This window comes from Hippopotamus amphibius, chromosome 4 (genome assembly GCF_030028045.1).
Source record: "Hippopotamus amphibius kiboko isolate mHipAmp2 chromosome 4, mHipAmp2.hap2, whole genome shotgun sequence".
NCBI classification, from domain to species: Eukaryota; Metazoa; Chordata; class Mammalia; order Artiodactyla; family Hippopotamidae; genus Hippopotamus; species Hippopotamus amphibius.
Genome location: NC_080189.1, coordinates 66,470,092 through 66,494,606, shown reverse-complemented (window position 1 = coordinate 66,494,606; position 24,515 = coordinate 66,470,092). Strand labels below are relative to the sequence as shown.

At 37.6% G+C, this 24,515-nt stretch overlaps 1 protein-coding gene across 6 annotated transcripts; it reads right to left on the bottom strand.

The window, feature by feature from the left end:
- Positions 1-21,935: 21,935 nt before the first annotated feature.
- On the bottom strand, positions 21,936-24,252 carry ARL4A (ADP ribosylation factor like GTPase 4A). 6 transcript variants are annotated; one of them, XM_057733409.1, is made up of 2 exons: positions 24,109-24,252; positions 21,936-22,947 (listed from the first exon to the last, which is right to left on the bottom strand). In XM_057733409.1, exon 2 carries the CDS (start codon positions 22,856-22,858, stop codon positions 22,256-22,258), a length of 603 nt encoding a protein of 200 aa, XP_057589392.1. In that variant the 5' UTR covers positions 22,859-22,947; positions 24,109-24,252; the 3' UTR covers positions 21,936-22,255. The 6 variants fall into 6 exon arrangements, with proteins under 6 accessions (XP_057589392.1, XP_057589393.1, XP_057589391.1 ...); XM_057733410.1 differs by having other exon boundaries at positions 21,936-22,944; positions 24,109-24,240; XM_057733408.1 differs by lacking the exon at positions 24,109-24,252 and adding an exon at positions 23,979-24,108.
- Positions 24,253-24,515: the final 263 nt, after the last annotated feature.

Sequence of the window (24,515 nt, the reverse complement as noted above, 5' to 3'; positions counted from 1 at the left end):
GATGTTAAAGTCATCAAAAATAAAAAAGTAAAAATATAAGCATACATAAACCAATGTTTTTTAATGCCTCAGATAGACCCAGTTGGTTTTTTTTTTTTTTTTTTTTTTAAAGGCAGGATAGGTTGTTGAACAATATTTCTTGTAAAGACTAAAACTGGTAGGATTAGTTTAATTGCAAGGCTTTAGAAAAATGTCAATAATGAGTTTTGTGAGAATTTAGAAAAATGTCAATAATAAAATTTTCATGAGATTCACTTTGCAGAAGGGTTAGGACATAGCTTGATGGATAAGAGTGAATGTTCATTCCAGAGAGAGGGGTCTGATAGTAAAAAGGGAGACTTTAATAAGGTCTGCTTGGCTGAAACAAAAATGACATCCTGCACTGCTTTATGAACATATGAAGGCTGCAAAGCAGTAAGAGAGGCAATGGTGATTCTGCCAAGGGTAGGGGGAGAGAGCTAGCTATGCCAATGGGGAGAGGAACTTAGCTGTCTACTAATATTTATCAACATCCCCCCAATAAACATCAAATCCAAATAAAAACAATGTCCCCCCTAGGCCAACCCTTCACAGCAACTCCTCTGGCCCCCTCTGTGACCAGACCAGACTGCCAGCCCTCCCCAAGCCCTCCTTCATGCAAAAGCTGATGTAATTAATGGGCTGAATTTCTTAGTGGTTAAGATCTTGAGCTCTGGAGATTACCAGGCCTTGTTAGAACTCCAGTTTTTCCCATTATTAACTGAGTGACCATGTCTAGAGACTTAACACCTCTAAGCTTCTCTTTCCTCATTCATGAAAAGTGGATTACAGAAGCTAGTTCATAAATTTATGCTGAGAATTAAATGAGAAAATAAACATAGCACTTAGCACAGTGACTGTAATCACCACTCAACAAGAGGTAATTTTGTATTATCCTGTTGGGTTCAAATGTGATATTATATAAGATGCATTTGAGATGGATATCGCCAGCTATAGCTCAATCTGCAAATTCAGCCCTTCTTCCACTGCACCGCTTCTTCTCTACAGCTACCTGTGTAGACCATTTACTGTCCGAACATATACAAATGGGTATTTGCTATAAATGATTATGTCTTGTTAAAAAATAAAAGTATGGATTCTTCTGAATCAGATTACATTATTCCATTTCTTTCTCACTATCACTGTACTTTTTCTTTTTTTGGGTGTGTCATACATGTATTTCTGAGCCTGTTTTAAGTGAGAGAATCAATCATTGTTCAAAGCCTTCACTGGCCAGCAGTTATAAAACACTGCATTGTGACCCAGACACACTCACTGGCCTAAACTTTACATCACAATAGGCAAGCCACCGCGAGGCAGCTTTGAAATCCCAGGGCTGTGGTCAAAGTAGGACCTCCCGGAAGGACAAAGTGTTCTGTTTGTGTAGCACAAGGGTGTGGCTTTTGTAGCTAGTAAAATAACCTGAACACAAAGGCCTCTAGATCCTGCAGAGCACAGTGAACTGACTCAGCGGAAAGTGGTGGGAAAGGAAGCTTTTTCTTGGATTTCAGAACCCTCCAAAGCTACACCCTCCCCACTTAGTTCCCTCCCAGTTCAACAGGAAGGGGGTTTCATCAGCTACTATGCGGGGGCACGCTCACACACACACACTAGGCAGAGGAGAGGATACGCCCACGGGGAACTCTGATAGAGCCCACTGCCTGCTCTTCACAAGCTCCCCGACAGCCTCCTGCTTTTCCCTTGTTCCGTGCAAGCAAAACCTAGTTGCTCTCACAGACTGAGAATGGGAGGCCCTCTAAGTATGCTGAACTGCCTTTAGCAGCTGCTCTGAAAGATGCTGCAAAATCAAAACACCCCAGTTAACATTGGGGGGACTTCTGAATATTGTGATAGACAGATGCTTTGATTATCAATGCCCAAGAGAGGTCTGGTTTTGAAAGCAAAATATTGATATGTTACACATGTTGAACACAAATTAACTGGAGAGTTAAAATCTATCAAAAGTTCTGATCAAATACATTTTAGGTTCTACACACACACACACACACACACACACACACACACACACACACAGCATCACCAATTTAGATTACATATAAATAGAGAGTGTTTTATAAACTGTTATGTAATTTTAAATCCTCTGATCCCTATATCTGGAATTAAGAAAAAGGAAGTCTGAATTACGCAAAATCAGTCCCCTCTTAAGTACTCAACTCTTAAGTTTTACTTGGATTATTTTGTCTAAAGACCATTTAGCCAGCTTCAGCCAAGAAGATGTAGGAAACTTTTTTCGTGAAAAAAGACTACATAGAGCTTTACATTCCATCAATAAGATTAATGTTCTGTGGAATTTACATTCCAAGGAAATATATATTCAGAAAAAATCATTTACTAGGATGAGCAAGAAACACAATTAATTTACCTTTTCTTAAACTACAAGAAAGCCAATTAAAAAGAAATTAATATTTTAAGATCATGAATTACATATAACACTACATTTACAAAAAAGTTCGAAAACATGCATAGATAGTTAAGAGAAGCTTTTTTTGTAAGGTTATTTGCCAAAAATCACTGAAAGTTAACCCCAGGGCAACCAAATATGTTGACAGTGTCCTACGAGTTAAAATTTGATACATTCTTGAATGTTTTTATTAAAGTTTTTTAAATGGTTAATATATCTAATTGGTAAAATATATGACCTCCTTTCGTTTTATCAAGATTACTAAATGTAATTTGCTTTTATAATGGTTTTTTTCAAAGCTTTTCTTTCTGTAATGGACTACACAACTCCTTTCTTATTCTAGAAGTTCTGAAGGGCACAACTGGGAGCAGTAAGGGATGAACTGCACTGTCTATAACTGTGTGAGTATACAACTCCATGAAAGGTGAGATTCCTTACAAAATACAAGGCAAGTAGAGAATATTTCAGCTAACATTCATCTTTGAAAGAAGTATATTCACCCCCTGAAAAAAGTGTATTGAATATCTATTATATAGTAGGCAGTGTTCTAGGTTCTGGGACCATATAGGGAATAAGATAGACGGGGTTCTTGCTCTCACCAATCCTACATTCCTGTGGAGGAAGAGGAACATTGAACACACAAACAACCAAATAAACAAGAGACTATTACCTAGTGCTAAGTGCAAGGAGAAAATTACTACAGAGTGTTGTATCAGAAAATGACTACAAGTAGGGTTGCCAGGGCTGGAAAAGGAAAATTCAGGAAACCACGTTAAATTTGAGTTTCAGATAAACAATAAATAATTTTTAGTGCAGACAGGTCCCATGCAATATTTGGGACATGTATTTACAAAAAAATTGTTGCTTATTTGAAATTTAAATTGAACTCAGCCTCCTGTATTTTATCGGGCAACCCTACCTGGGGGACTTCTTAAATTGGAAGGCTGGGAAAAGCCTCTGTGAGAAGGTGATATTGACAGCGTGCCAGAAACAAGCACAAGTCCCAAAGCAGAAACAAGTGCGTGTGCCTGGTAGATAAAGAACATGTGTGCAAATCACACTGTTGAGAGATTGTGACAGTCAGAATTGACCAAGAGAACTCTTTCCCACCTAGTGCCAGAGACCTGGTAAACGAGTAACATACTTAGGGAAGAGCAGGGACATGGTGGACTACAGAGGGAAGTTAGACGCTGTGGTGAATTAGTCTTTTAAGAGGCAGGGTTTGAAGCTTCCTGTGTAAGATATTGGAACGCTCACAGGAAAGGTTAGATGGAGGAGGACGCGCTTGGGGAGAAATATGTGAAAACTGAGTTAGGAAGAGTTCAGATGGATGCTCTGCAACAGAGGGTTCCTTGGGAAGGTGTTAAGATTTTAATCGATTTCCTTCTATCATCAGGAAAGTCCTACCGGGCATAACTTTACTCCCTTCATAATGTAATTCCTTTTTCAAATTGTCTTAATTCCTTAAAAAAGTAGGGAAGAGGATATAGAGAGAAATGCAGAACCAGGCAGAGCAATTTTGGAAAAAGGGAAAAGATAACTGTTGAGGAGGAACCTGGACTATTCACAACACACTTCAGAGTGGCTAACAGTAAGGGGTGAGGACTCCCTGAACAGAGCAGGGAGCCTTGGGGACCACCACAAAAGGTATGTGCTGCCCGCAACAGAGAAAATGTATCTATATACAAAACATATATATATATATATATACACACACACACACACACACTTTGTGTGTGTGTCGGAATATATATGCACAGTTTTTCTTTCCATATACATGCATGTGTTTTAAATGGTATAATATTGCAGCGAACTCTGCAAATTTCCAAGTTTCACTCAATGACATGTAATGGAGATCTTTCTACATCAGTATATACAGATCTATTTCAATCTTTTTAACTTCTACATAATATTCCAGTATACAGATACACTGTCATTTAAACATCCTCCGATTTATGACCATTTAAATCATTACCAATGTTTTCCCATAAATGCTGCTAGGACCATGGTTCTCAAACTGCGCTGGCTACTGTACACACAAAAGAGTGTCAAGAATCTTTTTAAATTTTGAGGGAAGCACAGTAGCTAGCATCTGTCAGACACCACACAAACTACTACAATACTACTATTAAATTTGGGTCTAACTATTTAATAAATAGAACTATCCGATATTTTTTTGTCCTAGGGTTCACCATGAAAAAAATCATTGAGACACTAAAAACCCCATGAACCAAGAATGTCTGAGAATCTCTGTGCTGGGAGCATCCTCACATGTGCCTATGTGTGTACAATATCTCAGAGGGAAGGTCCTAAGACGTGGCTTGTTTTTGTTACATTTTAATTAAATTGTATTTTAATTAAATTGAAACCCATATTAAAAAGAAATACTTTCAACCTATCCTTACATGTTTTTTTCCTTGAAAACATATTTTACAAACTTATTCTGAACAAATCCTCAGCCAGCAGACTTTCGTAATTCAGTTTGGCAGTCATACTTATGGCCACTGTGAGTTGGTACATCTCAAATAACTTTCATTCTTCAAAATTTTATATTTTTAAAAACCTATGACAGTTATATAATTGCAGATAATATAATGTAAAAATACACTTACTTTAGATATGTGTGAAAAGAAAGAAATGCAGACTATGTTTTCTTTATTTTTGTGTTCTAAAAGTTCAAGTGAATGAAATGATTAACCAATAAATCATAATTTTGTTATGTAATATTTACACCATTAGAGTTTAGTAATGATGAACATAATTTCAGCAGACCTATGAAGCTGCTGGATTTCAATATAAAAGTCTACTGTTGGTGCTTCATTTCATATGCTGAGAGATAGACTCTAGACATTCCATAGAAGCTGATGACATGCTGGGAGGTTACTGTGAAGTGTTCAAAAGAAAAGGTTCCAAGCCAGACTTTGTATTTTTAATGATATATTCCCAAATATTTAAAAATCAATAGAACTCAGTGATTTACTAAATCACTGTAGAATATCATTAGCTAGTAAATCTGAGGACAAAGGTCTCCCTAAACCATGCCACAGAATGTTCCTACAGTGGTTTCCATGGCTTGTTAATTATACACTGCTCAAGAGTCATGGGCATTAAAGAGGCAAGTCTGTCCTGCTATGTTTTATTATCGCTATCGTTACTGCTGCAGTTTCCTCAAGCACTTTCAGCTAATGCTTGTCAAAGACTAGTTTTGCTGGAATTTAATCATTATTTTAAAACCACTGGTTATTGTCAGCCTTAATATTTCTATCACTAAACACAAAGTAATAATACTTATTACCTATTTCCTGAGACTCTATATGAAAGGTTAGTATTATGATTTGCTGAATATTATGCTTGATAAAATACTTGTGAAAATATTTTATCATAGTATTCTTCTGACAAAGCAATCCAGAAGGAAATTCTTGTCTACTAACATGACGTTTATCTTTTTTACCCGAGTGATGAGTGAAACCGAAGGGAATGCGAAGAAAGCTCTAAAAGAATGAACATGGTGATTGTGCTAGATTTAGTGCCTTTCTAGTTTTAAAAGTAGTGGTGACTTTCTGGTTTTAAGGTCACCCAAATCCCAGTAAGCAATCAGAGTTACTTGTACCTACACTAAGACAGGATTCCAAGATGATGACCGTGGCAGTTTCTAGATATATAGAGATGAGTCATAAACTGAGACCTAGGTGCCCTCAAGATGCAAATAGTCCTTTACGTGGCTCAGACATTTTGAGTTTACATGAATTGCCTATGAACCCTGTGAACTTGTAAGTTATAAAGAAAGTGTCACTGTGCTGTGTCCAAGATATAACCATAATGGGCCTCTCATGTGGACTCCACCCTGAGTTTTGACCAGCTTTCAACAGACTTGAGGTCCTTGTTGAGATGTGACCCAGGACCCATGCTGCATATCAAATACAGACAGATCACTGCAGTTGTAAGTAATACCAGTACTTAGTTTAGGAATATCTTTATACTGTACAATATGTAATTGGGGGTACAATATGCTTAATATAACATTTAAAGAGTTATCAATTTCTGTAATGTAGGGGAAAAAGGTAGCTTTAATGCATTTTTTTTTCTTACATTACTATTGCCTTTTTTGGGTAAACTCAAAGAATATTTTCTCATTGTAAATTGATTTTATTTGAAAACTGAGCATCTCAGGTTTTTGAAGGCAAGTGTTGAGAAGGCCAGAATCTGAAACTCAGTTATTAGAGCAGGGGTTATTTTTATCTCTAAGATGAGTTAGGGCAGAAAACAGGTTGAGATTCATTCATCTGGATTTATTTATTCTACTTGCACCATATAAAATTGGATCAGTTTCTCCAAGTGCCTCAACTTCCTTCCCTGGAAGCTATGAAGCAATAACTTTTAATTAGAGAGTGACAAAACCAACCCACATTTCCACATTGTTAGGATGCTTAACTAATAAGTATGTTTTAAAGACACCATATAATGAAGAACTCTTTCACTGAAATAATAAAAATTGAAGTGATTCGCCTGTAAAGCCACTAAGTATATGTAATGATATAGTTGATAGGCACAAAAATTCTAGAATATTGGGTTTATTTGATAATATAAGAAATTTTATAATAATGACTTTAAAATCACTGAAAAATATACACTATTCAAAAGAATTATATGGTATTAAATATGATAAAATTCTGATCCATTGCAGTCAGAAGCTACACTCAAAATATGCCAAAGGCCCCCAAGTATGGGGCTGGGAGAAACAGGACACAGCTATGTTTCCTATTGCTCAGTAACTTCCCTAACTGACCATGGAAGGAGACTTCATTTTGTCTAACCTCTGGCCTTCTACAAAACGACCAGGGCAGAAGAAAAAGAAGATAAAGAATTCAGAAGCCCACCTAGAAATTAACCGTTTAGTACGTCAATTCTTACTCTTCATGGAGAAGAAAAGCATTCAGCTGCCTCTGTCAGCATCTATTGGTCTATTCTCTGTGCTCCTGGGAACTCTTTGCATTCCTCTTCTATAACCCTTATCACACTATCATAGGAACTGTGAATATGTCTGCTCACCTTATCAAATTCTGAGTTCTTTGTAGACTATGTCTCCATCTCTGTATGCCTAATGCCTGCTACCATTAAGTTCTGTGAATGAATGTATAAAACAAAATAATATGAATATACAAAAACGAAATAAAAGAATATACACGTCAGATCTGAAAAACAGTAATAAACTCCATTCCCAGAATTTTACTTCTGTAATACCTATACATTAAAAAAAGTGTAAAAAATCTAATTTTAAATTTTAATTTAGATTTTAAACTGTGTTATTCCCTCCCTTCCTCCCTCCCTCATTCTACCCTTCTCTCTGTCCCTTATTTACTATTCAGTGAAAAAGCCATTAGGCAGGTCCAAGAGGGCAGGAAGGCGGTTCAGCAAGATCGGCTACACATAGGTAGATTTAGCAAATAATATATTGAGATAATGGAAGCCAGTTTTTCTACTGTCAGAGAAGGAAGGTACAAATATGGAAGGAGAGAAAGCTATAATGAATTCTGTGGTGACAAAAAATAGGAACTGGAAGTACTGGTGTATACTCATGGTTATAAATTAATAAATAAATATGTGTATAAATATGTATACATATATAAGTACATCCTGCACCCAGATCTTAGTTTAGATACCACTCTACTAAAAGAAATATGGTAAAATGGCTGATCTGAGGGCTGGTGCAAGGAGAGAACAGGATGAGCTTGACTGTGCCAGAAAATAAGGAAGTGCTCAAAGAATGATGGGTACGTGTCAAGAGGACACAGAAGCCAGCCTGAAAGGGCTCCTACTGGTCAAATCTGGGACAATTTGAGCATCAAAATTAATGACAGCACTGAATTATAGCTCATTGAATAAAACAGGAATTCATGAATCCTGATGATATAGCTAGCTAAATAAACAGGAAGAAAAGGAAGTTCTTCCTTACAGTTTAATACCACGTAAAAGGAATGAATTAGAAAATTAACATTTCTCAACCAATTTAGTAATAATCAGGCAAGAGATAGTAATGGATGCTAAAACTAACTAATGAGTGTGGGCTGAAGAATAGGATTTTACAGTCTCAAAAGTTTCTTCCTGCAAGATAATTACTAATTCCAAAATGTCAAAAAATTCATACTTTTACGGTAGAGAAACCTCAGACACACCATCTTATTCAAGTTATCAAAGTTAACATCACCAGTAATGAAAAAAATTGACACCATGTACCACATCACTGGATGCAAGGGAAATACCAAACCAACACTTCTGTGAAATTTTGTCCAAAAAATGCATGACCTGGAGATTATGAGGAAGCATTAGATAAACCCAAGTTGAGGAACAGTCTCCATAATCTTCAAAAATGACATGGCTGAGAAAGTCAAGGAAAGATGGAGAAACTGTTCTAGAATAACTGAGACAACCAGGTACCACAATTGATCTTGGACTGCATCCCATTCATAAAGGACATTATTGAGACAACTGGCCAACCCTGGACAAAATCTCTGGGAGAAGGGTATACAGAAGTTTTTTCGTACTATTCTTGCAATTTTTCTCTCAGCTTGAAATTGTTTCAAAATTATCAACTAAAGTAAAAAAAAAAAAGTTGTAAAAGTGCTATTCTTTGACTATGACTCCAGTGACTGAATATCCCAATAGTTAAGTTCATATAAGAAATAACCTGACACATTTGCATAACCAAGTTTAAACACTGAACACACAGTAAGTGGTGACGCACCAAATGCCTCACCTGTGAATTACTACTGTGTATTGTTATTATTAAACACCCACATAATTGTACATAATATAGCAAAAGTAATGGTTCCCTCAAGGAGCTTTTCTAAAAAACAAAAACTTACCATACATAGGCACCTATCCAAATATAATGTTTATAAAGGAATGGAGAGCCATGGGTCACATCTCACAAAGACCAAACTAGACTCAGGCTATTCCTCTCTCTTTTATTTCAGGTTAAAGGATGTGCAAATCCAGGTGTTCACACATAACCAAATTACTGCTATGTAGGTTGAAAGGAATGATGATGACATCCTGTTTGTGGTCATGGACAATTGGGTATGACACTATACCTGGACAACCCCAGGCCATCAACAGTTCAGCAATGCTGTATAATTACAGTGGTAACACTTGTTAATTAGAAATATTGGTGACTTCCAGAATGCAGCAGAAACCCTCTGTCCACATGACCTCCAGTTTCAAATGGGGTCAGAGGAATGCAATAAAAGCAGAACCTGAAGAAACCTGGACAGGCTGCTGCTCCTCCCTTTGAATCAGAGCTCCCTGAACATTTCGCTCTGTAGCCAGGAGGCAAAATTTTAGTGCTGAATCTCGAAAAATCTCTTTAATTCTCTCGTGTTTATTTATGTCAAAATCTACCCTTCCCTCTTCCAACACTGAGTTTTAAATAAATATTTGTTTATTATTATAAAGACCATAGATTGCCATATATATAGAAATGGCACAGATATAAACAATATCATATTGGAAAGAGCCATAGCTCATTCAAACCACTGAAGAATCTAAAAAGAACATCAATTGACAAAAAGTCAGGACTTGCAGAGATCTTCTATGTAAACCCTATTATAAATGGGGCATTTCAGAGAAAATTTTATTGGTAAACTAGTAATAATAATAACAATTGGAATGCTTACTAAGGGCAGGGAAAGATTCTAAATACCAACATGGAATGATTCTTATAATCCTTATAACCCTAAAAGGGCATATTATTATTATTCCACTTTACACTGATAATATTGTGGCCCAGAAATGTTAAGTAACCTATGCAAAGTTACACAGCTGATAAATGGTAAAACAAGCACTTGAAGGCAGGCAGTTTGGTTCCAGAACCTAAGCTCTTAACAACAATATCGTACCACTCTGTTAGAGAGCTTTACAAGCCATCACCACCACGATTTTAGTCCAACTTTTTCTATTCTGTCTATCACGTCAGAAATTACAACATTTTAAATCTAGGGAATTCAAAACAATCACTCTAGGATATATGGGAATTCAGCTATAGTTCAAAATAGGTTAGCTAGATTAAAATGATATCAAGAATTAAAATATATTTGAGATGAAACTGAAACTTTAACCTAATAACTATAAATGTCAGGTATTAGGGCATGGATTAATGAGCAGAACATCAATATCAATTTTATTACTTTTTTAAATGACAAAAGTTCTGTTTCCCACACCCTCCAATCCATGCCCAGGCTTGTAGGCATATATGTAACCCAGGATATGGTGAAATAAGTGATTTAAGCATTCAGTGTATCTAAAAACACCCCCAAAATGAGAATACCATATTAGCTAGGAAACATCAAATTAAAGACAGAATCCGTGGTCCAGGAACCAAATTTCTCTGATTCTTTAAAAAATACATATTGATGGGCTTCCTAGGTGGCGCAGTGGTTGGGAATCCGCCTGCCAATGTAGAGGACATGAGTTCAATCCCTGCTCCAGGAAGATCCCACATGCCACGGAGCAACTAAGCCCGTGTGCCCCCAAAAAAAAAAAAAAAAAAAAAATACATATTGATTAGAAAATAAGGAATTACAAAGCTCTAAATTTTATCTTATACCTTTTTTTTAAACATCTCACATCTATGTATATATGTATGTGTGTGTTATGTGTATATGTATGTAAAATGTTAAATCTGATCATGTATATAAATAAAAAGGATTCACACTCTAAAACATTCTAAACAATTGTAACATGTCTAAAAAAAAGTGGTAAACATCTCTTAAAAAAATCTATGAACATCTCTTTAAAAAAGTTCAGCTCAAGCAACTTTGACATCAGTAAGCATCAATATCAAAGGTTTTAACTTTTTATTATTTACACTTTAAGTTTGTATGTAGCAGCAACAGGATATAAATGTTGCTATATTTATAGTAAATATAGTCTGAATAGAATACATCTCTGTAACATAAAATGATGGATCTACTTTCTGAAATTCGAGAGGCCTAGGTTCAACATGTAGCTCCACTGAACCATGTGACTTCAGCAAGATCCTTAACCACTTCAGGCTGACTTGCTCTTCTATAAAATGTGACTAACACAACTATTTACTTAAAGGGTTGTACAGCTAAATTTAAGTTCCAAATCTAAACCTAAAAGAAACAGGATCTTGGGAGAAAGAACCTAACATTGATATGTTAGAGGGCCTTCAGGGACTAAGAAAGTGAGATAAAAGCAATAATTGAAACTAGTAATTAGATACAATTTAGATCAGGATGGTAACAGTGGAAATGGAGATGAAAGCCAACTCTGAAGACATTTTAAGAGAAGAGGTGACAAAAATAATTTATTTAAGAGCATCTTAAAATGGGAATCAGATTTATGTCAATTCTTAAAACTGTAATACTCCTATTGCTTTTAGAATTAAATTTTTTTTTTTTTTACTCGTTTTCGGACCAATCTTCCAGCTAAGAGAAACTAGAAAAACTAGACAAGTTTTGTCTTTAAATCTATTTGAAAGGATCGGAGAGCTACAAAGACACTGAGGATTTGGGAGAAGGACCCAAAAGGAAAAGGAAACCCAGAGAGTTAATCTAGCCTAATCTTTGTTAATTGCCAGCAACAAAAGTAAATTTTCTCTGGAGAATGATGACATCCCATAGAGCTCCAAATACACTGACATTGTATTTATAATGTATAGTAGTCAGTCAGAAGAAAACCAGAAATACAAAAGGGAAAAATCTGATTAAAAAACAAAAAACAGACTCACAGATAATAAAATGTTGGTGTTATCCCACAGGCGCTTCAAGCCATAAATTCAAGAAGCTCTACAAATCCCAAGCAAAAGAGAAGCAAAGGAACCACTCCCAGACACGCAAACTGCAAAAATTAAAAACTAAGAAAAATCTTGCAAGCAAACAGACTATACGACATGCTACCTTCATAAAAAAGCAAAAATTATACTAAGAGCTGACCTCCCAACAACAATGGAAGCAAGAAGGCAACAGAATGACATACTTTAAAGTGCTAAAAACAAAGCAAAACAAAATGCACCAAAAACCGCCAACCTAAAATTCTATTACACAATGAAAATATCCTTTACCAACAAAAGCAAAATAAGTATCTTCAGAAATCAAAGATAGGTGGATTTTTTGCCAGCACATCATACTTGAGAAAGTATTAAAGGAAGTTCTTCAGGTAGAAGGAAAATGATCCCAGATTACACATCAAGAGATTCAAGAAAAATAGACAGCAAAAAGAATGTGCAATAGTAAGTACTTGGAGACTTTAACGTGTAGAAATAAAATATACAACAATAATAACCCATATATCACAAGGAAGGTAAATACAGTTAAAAGTGTTTTATGTTTTTGTATTGTCCAGGAAGCAGAATTGGCAAAAGTACTAATTTATATTAGGCTTCAGTAAATCAAGGCTGCATGTTGTAATTATGGTAACAACAAAAAGAACAGTAGAAGAATTTGTAACAAAGTCAACAGAGGGGAAATTAATAAAAATGCATGATAAATCAAAAAGAAGGGGAAAAGGACATTAAAAAGAAACAGAAATGATCAAACAAATGTAAAAATATTATGGTAGATTTAAACACAAATAGCAATAATTTGTAATGAAGTGTAAAAGAGTAAATAAAAGCAAACTAAGTACTCTCATTAAAGACACAACTGTCAGACTGGATAAATGTCTTCTGATCTTTCGGCTTCACATCCTGCCATTCTCCTTTTTCTCCCCAGTTCTCACCATACTAGTCTATAAGACTCCATTAAGTGATTTTTCATGGCAGGTCCTTTGCATATACTATTCCCTCTGGCTGAAATGCTTTTCTCTCTAGTCTTCCTTAGATAGATGAGAAAACTCTCCTTCAACTACTTTATCAAAAGAAAGTCAGCCATATGTTTTTCCATTCCTCAGCCCTTTGTTTCCTTCATAGCACTTTTTTCATATTTTATATTTATTTTGCTTGCTAACTTCTGACTCCCCCATGAAAACTCAGCTTCATTCATTTGTAAATTATATATGCATGTGAGTGTTTAGTATGTGCATGTGCCTTGGAGTGTTTCAAGGGCTAAGGATATAACAATAAATTCTCTGTCCTGGTGGAGCTTACTTTCTAGTGCAGGAGATTATCACCATTTTAAAGTGAGAAGGCTGTGCAGCTTCCAGAAACGAAACAATTTGCATTCAGACACACACAGCTAATACATGTCAAGATCATGATTTAAACTCACCATGTGAAATTTTAAACAAGCACCCAGCTTTTAGCATGGGAAGTTGTTGACAGATTGACCCGAGCAAGAAGGACCATTTTTGTCTACCAAATTGAAAGACTGAAAGTGTTTTATTTCTTTATTTGAATAACCAAATCTGTCAGGGATTTAGTACAGTTCTTTGGCACTGCCCATTTTCTTCAGGTGTTGCTACTGCAATATGTCTGTGATTTTTCTTTATCATACCTGTTAGTTCCCAAATAATTGGCCACGATCCGGATCACTAAATCCTGTGGCATTCGAAGTTCCCAAGAGGATCACAGAAAAGCAACATTGTAGGCACTAGCTAGCATTTCTTCTCTAAATCTCTAACTGGTCTCTATCTTTTGTGAAATGAGCAAAACTCCTTGAGAATTTCTAGGACATTGTTTGCCTCTTAGCATAAAGTATGTGCAAGGTCAAGAGAAGCAAAAGTACCGATTCCTTTCCCCTGAGCTCTCTCAGATTTCCCCTAAGCCAACTGATCTGAAACATCCCTGGAGAGACAACGTTTCTCAGTTTTAGATATTTTTACATCAATGTCAAGCCAATGAAAAAAATCCCACCATACAGAAGAGATCAAAGGTAGTCAAGAAAATTCCTGCCAGGCCAATTCTATTTATGATCCCTTTATTCCCACCACTGTAAGTACCATCCCTCTGTCATGTCCAACAAAGCAATGGTTTCTAAATATGGCTGATGTCGGTGTGTTAAAAATCTAGGAAGAGTTAGGATATAAATTATTGGCTTCATCCCCTAGACAGTTGATTCACAATGTCTGAGGTAGAGTCTAGGGATTTTAAAACGCTCCTTAAGCCAGTCTGGAAAAATGTCATCTTAGGGAATTCCATTTTGTCATTGACCCATTTCATGGTATCTACAGATAGATGATGGATTAAGGGAAACAAGCAATTCTCATTTTAATATTTAAAAATATATTGGTCCACTGGAAGCCCATGGTTTCTAATCACTTGCTATTCAGTTACTCAGTTTCTGCATTAAAAAGAAAGAAAAATAATGACTATTCATATTCTTGTTGACATTACACAGAGCTGCAATAGGAAGGCAAGAGTCCTTTTTCCACCAGAGACTGTTCTGTACCAGATGTTTTCCAATGCAAACGACACAAACTTGAATTTTCACCAAACAATTCTGCAAAGTATGGGTCTCAAAATAATAATGAAAAAAAATGCCTAGAAAAGTATTTTTCTTGATTGAGGAAAATATTCATGTAGCTTAATTTATAAAAGAGAGGCTTCTAATGTATGATGTGTAAATTATTTTTAATCCCAGGTTGATTTTTTTTTTTTTTTGCTGTGCCACGTGGCTTGCAGGATCTTAGTTCTCTGATCAGGATTTGAACCCAGGCCCTCAATAGTTAAAGTGCAGAGTCCTAACCACTGCACAGCCAGGGAATTCCCAAATATTTTAAATATATCAGAAGAACTGTATATATGAAGTAAACCAGAGTCAACATTTCTAAAAGCAAATAAAAGATTTTGTGAAACAAATGTACCTAAACATGTACCAGCTAGTGGCATAACCACACATGAAAACAAACAAACAAACAAGAATTTTACTGTATATCCCTAGTGAGGTATAACCTAAGGACAAAAGAAACTACAACTATTGTTAAACCACTTACAGTAATCCTATTGTTGGTAGTAATATTGTATTATTTTGAGAATGTAGTGAGATTAGAGTGGTATAAAGCAAAGAAGTGTTTATCACTGATAACTAGGATTTCTGGCATAGATGAAAAAGAAGTAATAAGTAGTATCACTGAGGTTAAGACCCTACTATTCTGAATTTTAAGCTCTGAATTGAAAGTCTCGGTGTGAATTAATGATATCTCTTTTTAAAAGAGTCCTATTCCATTCACTGAAAAGGCCTTGAAACAATGACAAACCCAGTGGTTCATATAGAGGACTCTCCATACCATTTTCCGCTAAAAGAAACCTGGGATCCTACAAAAATGACACGTCTGGTAAGGCAGGAATTTCTTGTAAAACCAGAAAGTAAAGAAACTATTAAAGAGGAAATTCCCTGGTTGTCACAGTGGTTAAGAATCTGCCTGCCAATGCAGGGGACACGGGTTTGATCCCTGGGCCAGGAAGATCCCACATGCCACTGAGCAACTAAGCCTGTGCACCATAACTACTGAGCCTGTGCTCTCGAGCCCTCGAGCCACAACTACTGAGCCCACATGCTGCAACTACTGAAGCCCGCGAGCCTAGAGCCCATGCTCCCCAGCAAGAGAAGCCACCACAATGAGAAGCCCGCGCACCGCAATGAAGAGTAGCTCACACTTGCTGCAACTAAAGAAAGCCCACGTACAGTAACAAAGACCCAATGCAGCTAATAAATAAATAAATAAATAAAAAAGAAACTGTTAAAGATTACTAGGGTATGTCAAAAGGTCTCAGTTCTTCAAAGACAGGACAATTTAAGCACAAATAGGGATAATAACTGCAAAAGATTGAAATATATAAAATATGTTTAAATGTGTGAAGTTATAATGATATTGAAAACAAAATTGGTCACCTTTGGAGGATGCTAAGGAATCAATTCATCTTGAAAATTTGTAAATCAAAAAGAAACCAGAATTGACCTTGCCTTTGCTTTAAGAACTGAACCTCAGGATAACCAAATCATTACTGAAAGAAAGTTTCTTAGCAGCCAGCCCTGTCCAATGCAGTAGCCACATTCACCTGTGGCTATTCAAATATATTTAAAAATTAAATAAAATTTAAAAGTATATTCGTCAATCACACCAGTCACACTTCAAGCACTCAATAACCACATGAGGCTAGTGGCTACCACACTGGACAGTGTAGATATAGAATATTTCCACCATTACAGAGTTTTATTAGATGTCATTGATTAAGACCATAACCATCAATGACTGCTACCAGCACAAAAAGAAAGACAACCAGACATAGTACCTATGGGTGAAAGTATAAAACACCACCCAAAGCACCATCTAAAGCAGGCTTGAGGAAACAAAGAAAAGTGAGAGTAGATACAAAGAACATGTTAAGCTCTAAAAGGAAGATGCATTCAGCAAGATCCAGAGTGTGGGAAACTATACAAAAAAAAATTGCATTGAGAGTGAGAGAGAGGGAAGGGGGAAGGCGGGGACAGGAACAATAAGGAGGAGTGAGAGGGAGAGAGGGCAGGAGAGAGGGAGGAAAGGAGAACGGGGTGTGGGGGCATGGGGAGAGGTAGAGAGTACCTTTAGAGACACATATCAACGCACCACAATATATGGACTGTTGTTAATTGCATCTTGATTGCAAAAAACTGATAAAAACTTTAATCAGGGAAATCTAAACACTAAATAGATATCTGATTATTCTGAAGTATTATTAGGTGTTTTTTTTCCCACATGTAATGATATTCAGATTGTTTTTTTAAAAGGTGCTTAACTTTCAGAGACACATCTCAAAACATTTATAAATAAAATGTAATTTCTAAGACTCATTTCAAAATAGTACAGGAATAGGGGGAGAGGAAAGGGGCAGAGAAAGATGAGAATATTGAGGATATGGGACTGCCCATGAGTTGATCATTGCTGAAAGTACATGAGAGACACCTGGGTGCTCACTACAGTATTCTACTTTTGCTTAAACTTGAAATTTGTTGTAATAAAAAGATTTTTATTTAAAACTAGAGCATCACTGAAATGAATCAACTCCAGCATTTCTCTTCAACCACCCATGTTCTAGAATGCTGCATTTAAGATATGTAGCACAGTTCACAAGCAAAGCTCCCCTCTCTTGTGCATATGTATATGTATGTACAAAAAACTTATAAGATGTGACACTTAGAAGACTGTTTCTGCTGGCATTGATTAAAGTTCACTAAAATAAGGTTTTATTGGATGCCTACAATAATGCAGATGTTGTACTTCTGAAAAAGTGCTTTTTAAAAAGGAATGAATTTTATAGGTAAAGATTTATCAAGTATACCATACTGCCTCTCATCACATACTGATTCGTACTGGTTAACAATAATAGCTACCATTTATCGAGTTCTTATCAAATGTTTGATGGTGATGTGCTAAATAATTTATATTATTTCATTCAATTCTCTCAAAATTCTATGCAAGTCTTCATTTTACCAGGAAGGAATTCACACAGTGAGAAGTTTCAAGGAACTCGCCAAAAGGTCACCTGTGTAACAGTGGGAGAGCCAGGATTTGAACCCTTATCTGACCTCAGATCTCATGCTGTTTTTACATGGTACACTTAACATCCTCTTAAAATAGCCTCCCAGGTAGGTATTTTTACATTTCTAACTTACATACACAGAATTTGACACAAACTTCAGCTGTGGTTTGTTGAGACTATTCTCTTTGTCATATATATATTTTTTCATATTTTTAAGCTCTTTATTGGAATATAATTGCTTTACATTGTTGAACCAGATTTTGAACTACACCGAAGTGAATCAGCTGTATTTATACATATATCCCCATATCCCCTCCCTCCCGCTCTCCCTGTCCTGGCCCTCTAAGGCATCACCCATCATCGAGTTGATCTCCCTTTGTTATACAGCAACTTCCCACTAGCTATCTATTTCACAGTTGGTAGTGGATATATATGTCCATACTACTCTCTCACTTTGTCCCAGCTTCCCCTTCGCCCCCTGCCCCGCCAGCCCCGTGTCCTCCAGTCCATTCTCTGCATCTGCATCCTTATTCTTGCCCTATCACTGGGTTCATCAGTACCATTTTTTTGTTTTTAGATTCCGTATATATGAGTTAGCATACAATATTTTGTTTTTCTCTCTCTGGCTTACTTCACTCTGTATGACAGACTCTAGGTCTATCCACCTCATTACATATAGCTCCATTTCATTCCTTTTTATGGTTGAGTAATATTCCATTGTATATATGTGCCACATCTTCTTTATCCATTCATCTGTTGATGGGCATTTAGGTTGCTTCCATGTCCTGGCTATTGTAAATAGTGCTGCAATGAACATTATGGTACATGATTCTTTTTGGATTGTCATATGTTTTAATATGAACTTTACGATTAGTTTAGCATGCTATATTGGTTCATATTAAGCTTTAATTTAAACATCCCAGTCTTCAACTTGTAACTAAATCTGGTCTCTGAATCACAATGCTCTCACTCTACTCAGCTGATTCATTGAAACTAAGTGTATCTAATATTCTGCTAAATTTTTATTGTAAAAATACACATAAAATTTACTATTTTAGTCACTTTTAGACGTATAATTCAGGGGCATTTAGTATATTCACAATGTTGCACAGGCATCACTACTATCATAGAACATTCTGCTAAATTTAAACCTTAAATGCAGAATTCCAACCTCAAATGATGGTAGAGCCAAGATTCCAAGTTCTAATAGCTAAATATTGAGTGTAACATCAGCAAAGGTTTCAAGAAACATTCTTTTGTGTCACTGTTATCACTGAAGAAACCATTTTGTTTACATCACTGATGAAACTGTATTAAATAGAACCTTGCAACACTACCAAAGACCTCTTTCCAGGTCAATATGAATAATTAACGAAACATTCTGTAAGTGTCAAATGCCTTGTAAAAACAAAAACATTCTAAGTTTTTGCCCCTTTCCCTCTACTCAGAAACCATCTTCCGTCTACAAACTAGTCATTCTCTCTCTACATACATATACTTATAAGTTCACTTTTTGGCTTCTAATGATTTATTTTTCCATGATTAATTCTTAGTGAACCTATCTTTGCTGGCTACTTATACAACATTTTTTTCCTAAATGTTTATAATCTATTTTAGAACTATGGGTATTTAAAATTTAAGTCTCTTTAAGAATCAAAGTTTTTTTATTGCATATTTTTTTAAAATTTATTTATTATTTATTTTATTTATTTATTGGCTGTGCTGGGTCTTCGTTGCTGCACACGGGCTTTCTCTAGTTGCTGCGAGCAGGTGCTACTCTTCATTGTGGTGCGCAGGCTCCTCATTGTAGCGGCTTCTCTTGTTGTGGAGCACGGGCCCTAGGCACTTGGGCTTCAAAAGTTGCGACACACGGGCTTAGCTGCTCCATGGCATGTGGAATCTTCCCAGGACAGGGCTTGAACCCGTGTCCCCTGCATTGGCAGGCGGATTCTTTACCACTGCACCACCTAGGAAGTCCCAAAGCTTTTTTTTTAATTAAAAATTTTTTTTACTTTGTTGATAGTAATTTGAATTTACAGTTGCAGTTCTTGATTAATATTTGGTATTAAACCAAACAACTTCAAATATAAGAAAACATTCTAGAAATACACTTTAGAAAAGGTGTACCTTAAATTTCAAAAGGAAAAAAAAAACCAGATATAAAAGTATTGTCTAAACTCTTCAGGGTTTATTTCAGGACTCCTTATTGCCCTATCCTATGGTATTAAAAGCTAGAATAGAATGGTGGAGAACCTGAACTTAGCAAACTGGAAAATTTTATGAGTTTTCTAGCTGAAAAATGTGTTTTATAAATAAAAGCTAATATAGTGTCTGTGCCATTTTTCTCTTTTCTTGTTCACTAAATATGAAGTGCTTAGATAACATGGATTTGCTTATCAAATTCTTAGGCTACAAAATAAGGGTAACACAAACTCTCAAGAGATAGTTAAAACATTACTATTTTACACAGAAGTATACAAAAAGTACAGGAAGGCTGAAAATCTAAATTAATTCGCAGACTTTTCTTTCAGCAAGTTTTATTAATCCACCATGGATCTAATGATACTTGGGAGTATACACCATGATTTCATATAGTAAAAGGTAAAAAAAAGGTTCTCCCAGAAAACCTTTGGTGCCTCTGTCACACTACTACAGGACTGTGTAACACAGCTTTCAAAGTTGTTTTCAACTACTAATTAGTAGCTTCATTAAAAATGGAAATACATACATTAAAACTCAAAGCCAAACACTGTTCTCCTAGTGCCTCAAGTAGTTTATTGGTAGTTATTATCCACATTTCTATAAATATAAACATTCTAAGTGACTGTCACTAGTGCAGGTACATTTAACATGTGAAGGCTCCACAGGAAGCTACTTCATTTTGTGTGTAACATGAACCAAGTTTCTAAAAACTCCATCAAAAAAAAAAAAACAAAAAACCCAAAACCAACCCTGCTAGCAAAGTGCATTTCTTTTAGTTATCTTCAAAACAAACAGGTGTTGGCTTTAACACATAGAAATCGTTGATTTGCTAATATATGATCACGGGAAGCAAGTCTTCACCTGTAGATAAGAATTAGGTAAAGGTTTTTCCTCCTTTTAATTAAGAGTTTTTTTGGACTCCAATGTAAACAGTACCAGTGAACTTTCACAAAACATAGCTTTGCTACTACCTTCCCCTTCATTTTCTATAATCGTAATTCTTATCTGCAGTACTGTATCATTTCTTCCTACCTTATAATCAGGACTGGACTGCCTGCAATAACACTGTTCAGTTTGTAAACAAAAAATTAAAGCTCAGAGCACATAAGGATCTCTCTTACATTTTTCACTGCACAGTGCATTAGGTGTTCTTTATAAAGCTTCTGTTCCTCTCAAAACACTACAAAAATATATGAAAAACCACATCTGTGTTCAGCCAGCAAATATAATAAAACAAATATTTTACAACTGGAATACTTTAGAGACCGTGTATTCTAATTACATTCTCTTGACTGAACTCATCAATTGCTTTCTTCATAAATCCATACACATATCAAAACATATGCATTTAAGATTAGTCTACATGCCCAAATTTACTATATAAAAGAGTTAACTAAATTATTTTAGGTTCTTCAACTGAAAGTGATTCTGACAACAAACTATTTCTAAAACAGCCCTAAATCCCCAAAAGGTGTTTTAAACCTGACCGTGTAAAAAGATGCATAGCTATTTCTAAACAGTAAAAGACTATACACCAAAACATGCTTTGTCAGAAAAACTAATCCATGCACTTGAATATGCCCCAAATACCTTTTTATTATTTTAAGTTAGACCAACTTAAACATCATCTAGCATCAAGATATAGCATTACAGTATCTGACTCCAGAAAATATCAAAATTCATTTGGCCAAAATTTAAAAAACCAAATCCTTCCTCCTTGTCACTTACTGCTTGGACCAATGTGATCACTATAACTGTATGTATTAATCTACCTTAATATTTCCATTCATTAGCATTTTATCTTAACATACAAAGCCTTGCATGCAGTTTCTTTGCAAAGGCTTTCCCCCAAAAGATGTAAGCACAAAATACTAGGCAGACACTCTTCAAAGTTTTATTTCACTAACTTCAGGTCAAATTTCCACAACTGTTTTCTGGTCAGTTTTCTATCCTTCCTTGGCTTCCCAAAATGGTAGTACCAAAAGATTTGTGGGGTAGGGAGAAGAGACCATCTTAAGAAGCACTGCATTTTCTCATCTTCCACAAGGCAATAGAGTTGGACATCTGATTGTTCAACAAAACAAAGCTTTAACAGCATCCAGGAGGACAGGCAGGCAAACCAGGCTGCATTCTTCCATGTGTCAAAATCAGACCAGAGAAAACCTACACCACACAGACAGAAAAGGTATCACCATTCATCTTTTCTTTTTCTGTTGCCGCAACATTTTTCTTCTTTTAATTATCATATCATGTAGCTTCTCAAGTCCTTCCTTTAGTCCATCACCTATGATTGCACAGGTGGGCTGCAAATGCCAGGGAGTTGATGAGCTCAGTTCACCCATTGCTAACAATTTCTCAATTTCTGAGAGAGACAGTGAGTTCCTCAGGTCTTGTTTGTTAGCAACTATAAGCACAGGGACTCCCTGATTTTCTGATATTCTAGTTATTTTATGAAGTTCAGTTTTGGCTTCTTCCATCCTTTCAACATCAACAGAGTCCACAACAAACACAATGCCATCTGTGCATCTGGTATAGGACTTCCACAGTGGCCTTAATTTCTCCTGACCACCTACATCCCAGAAGTGAAAAGTGACTGTTTTAGAATTTCCCAAGGTTACCTTAATTTTTTCCGTGTTAAATCCTTTGGTAGGTACGGTATTCACAAATTCATTGAACTGCAACCTGTATAACACAGTTGTCTTTCCAGCACAGTCCAAACCCAGAATGACAATGTGGAAGGACTGAAATGAAGGCAGGCTGGACAGGATAGAAGTCTGGTCTGACAGTCCATTCCCCATTTCCAGCTGCAAAGAAGTGTCCCAAATTGAAATGTTTTCTTCTTACTGCTTGAGAACTTCTCTTCCTAGGGGATCCAGCTACCAGACTGCTAAGGGGGAAGATGAATAAGTTATTCTTGTGAAATAATGGACTACAACTATTTTTCTCTCTCCCTACTAAAAGAAGAGACACAGGAACTTGATACGTAAAACTTGCTTCAGTAAACAAATCAAATGAGATAAGAAACATACGCAATCCGAGGCAAATGACAGAATAATCATTGCCACTGAAATTCTTCAACATTCACTGAAATTGTAGTAATATGTACTTTTCTCTACTCCCCTGGGTCTCTAGACCTCAAAGACCTCATACCGGAGACAACCTAGTCACCAGCAACTGGTCCAAGTCGCAGAAACCACAGAAGTGCCTTTTTGGCAGAAAATTTGTAACACATCATCTGATCTTCAGGATCTAATTCTACATGATTAACAGCAGAGCCAAGGTCATTATTACCCTCCGCCCGTCACCGCCGCCCCCTACACCCCCCCCAAATAAAATTACAATGTCCTCACCTCCCGAATTGGAGCCTGGGTCCAAATGAGAAAGCATTGATAGGCTTTTCTACGCGGGGGCGAAGCACCCCACCGCCGCTCGGCTTAGCTCTTCACGCAGCTCTGGCGGTTGCTGCACTAGAAACTGTGGCTCCAGACTTCGACCACGCCCACTCCACACGGCTCACCCCTGAGCCCAAATCCCATTGGTCACCTGAGGCAGGGCGTCCATGCCACACCCGCCCCCGCGCTCTAATTGGTGAGAGTAACTGCCACTCCCAGCAGGGCGGAGCTAGGCTCTCCCTCGGTCCACAAGCACCACCTGTTGCCCACAAGTTAGAAAAGAGGGCGCCAGCGGAGGGAGGGGAGCGACCCCTGCAGGGGACAGGGTGGTGCCTCGCCCGGTCGGTCAGGTCCCTGCCAGCCGGTTCGCTCCGCCCGCCCGGGCGCACCTGCAGCGTAGCCCACGGACGCCGCGGCAAGGTTCTCACATCCGGGGCCCGCGGTCACCGCCGGCGCGTTAACCCCTTGTCCGCTGGCGGGAGAGTGCTCCCTGCGGCAGCGCCCGCCCCCGAGTGAATGATCTGACCTGCGGCAGCCGCCGAGCAGGCCCGCTGTCCCCGCCGCACGATCCCATCAGCTCGCCCCTCCGCACCCAGCCGGCTCGTCTCCCTCGGCAGGGCGTGGCCACACCAGCTGCCCTTCCCGCTGCGGCTCACCTGACTCACCGTCCTTCCCTGGTCCGGACCTGACGTGGCTCACTGCCGCTCGGGAGCGCGTTGATACCAGCGGAAGGGCGCCAGCGAGGCCTGGGAGGTGACAGGGGCGAAGCGCCGCTTTCCGGCGCGCTGGCAGGGCGCCGGGCACCAAGCTGCCCTAACGGTGCTCTGCCGACCGCTCCCGGCGTCTGCCGCGGCCCCGCCCCCTTCCCGCGCTCTACCGGGCGCCCGCCAGTGGGGGGCGTGCGGGAGCCGGGTCTCCTAGCAACGCCAAAACAAGGTCACGTTCGAACCTGCCTAGCGCTGACCCGCTGTGGGCCAGTCGGGTGGAGCTTCCGGTGTCAGTTCCAGAGCTGTTGTCTCCGACGTTTTCTGCAGCCGGCCGCTAGCTTCGGGCGGGTGCCACC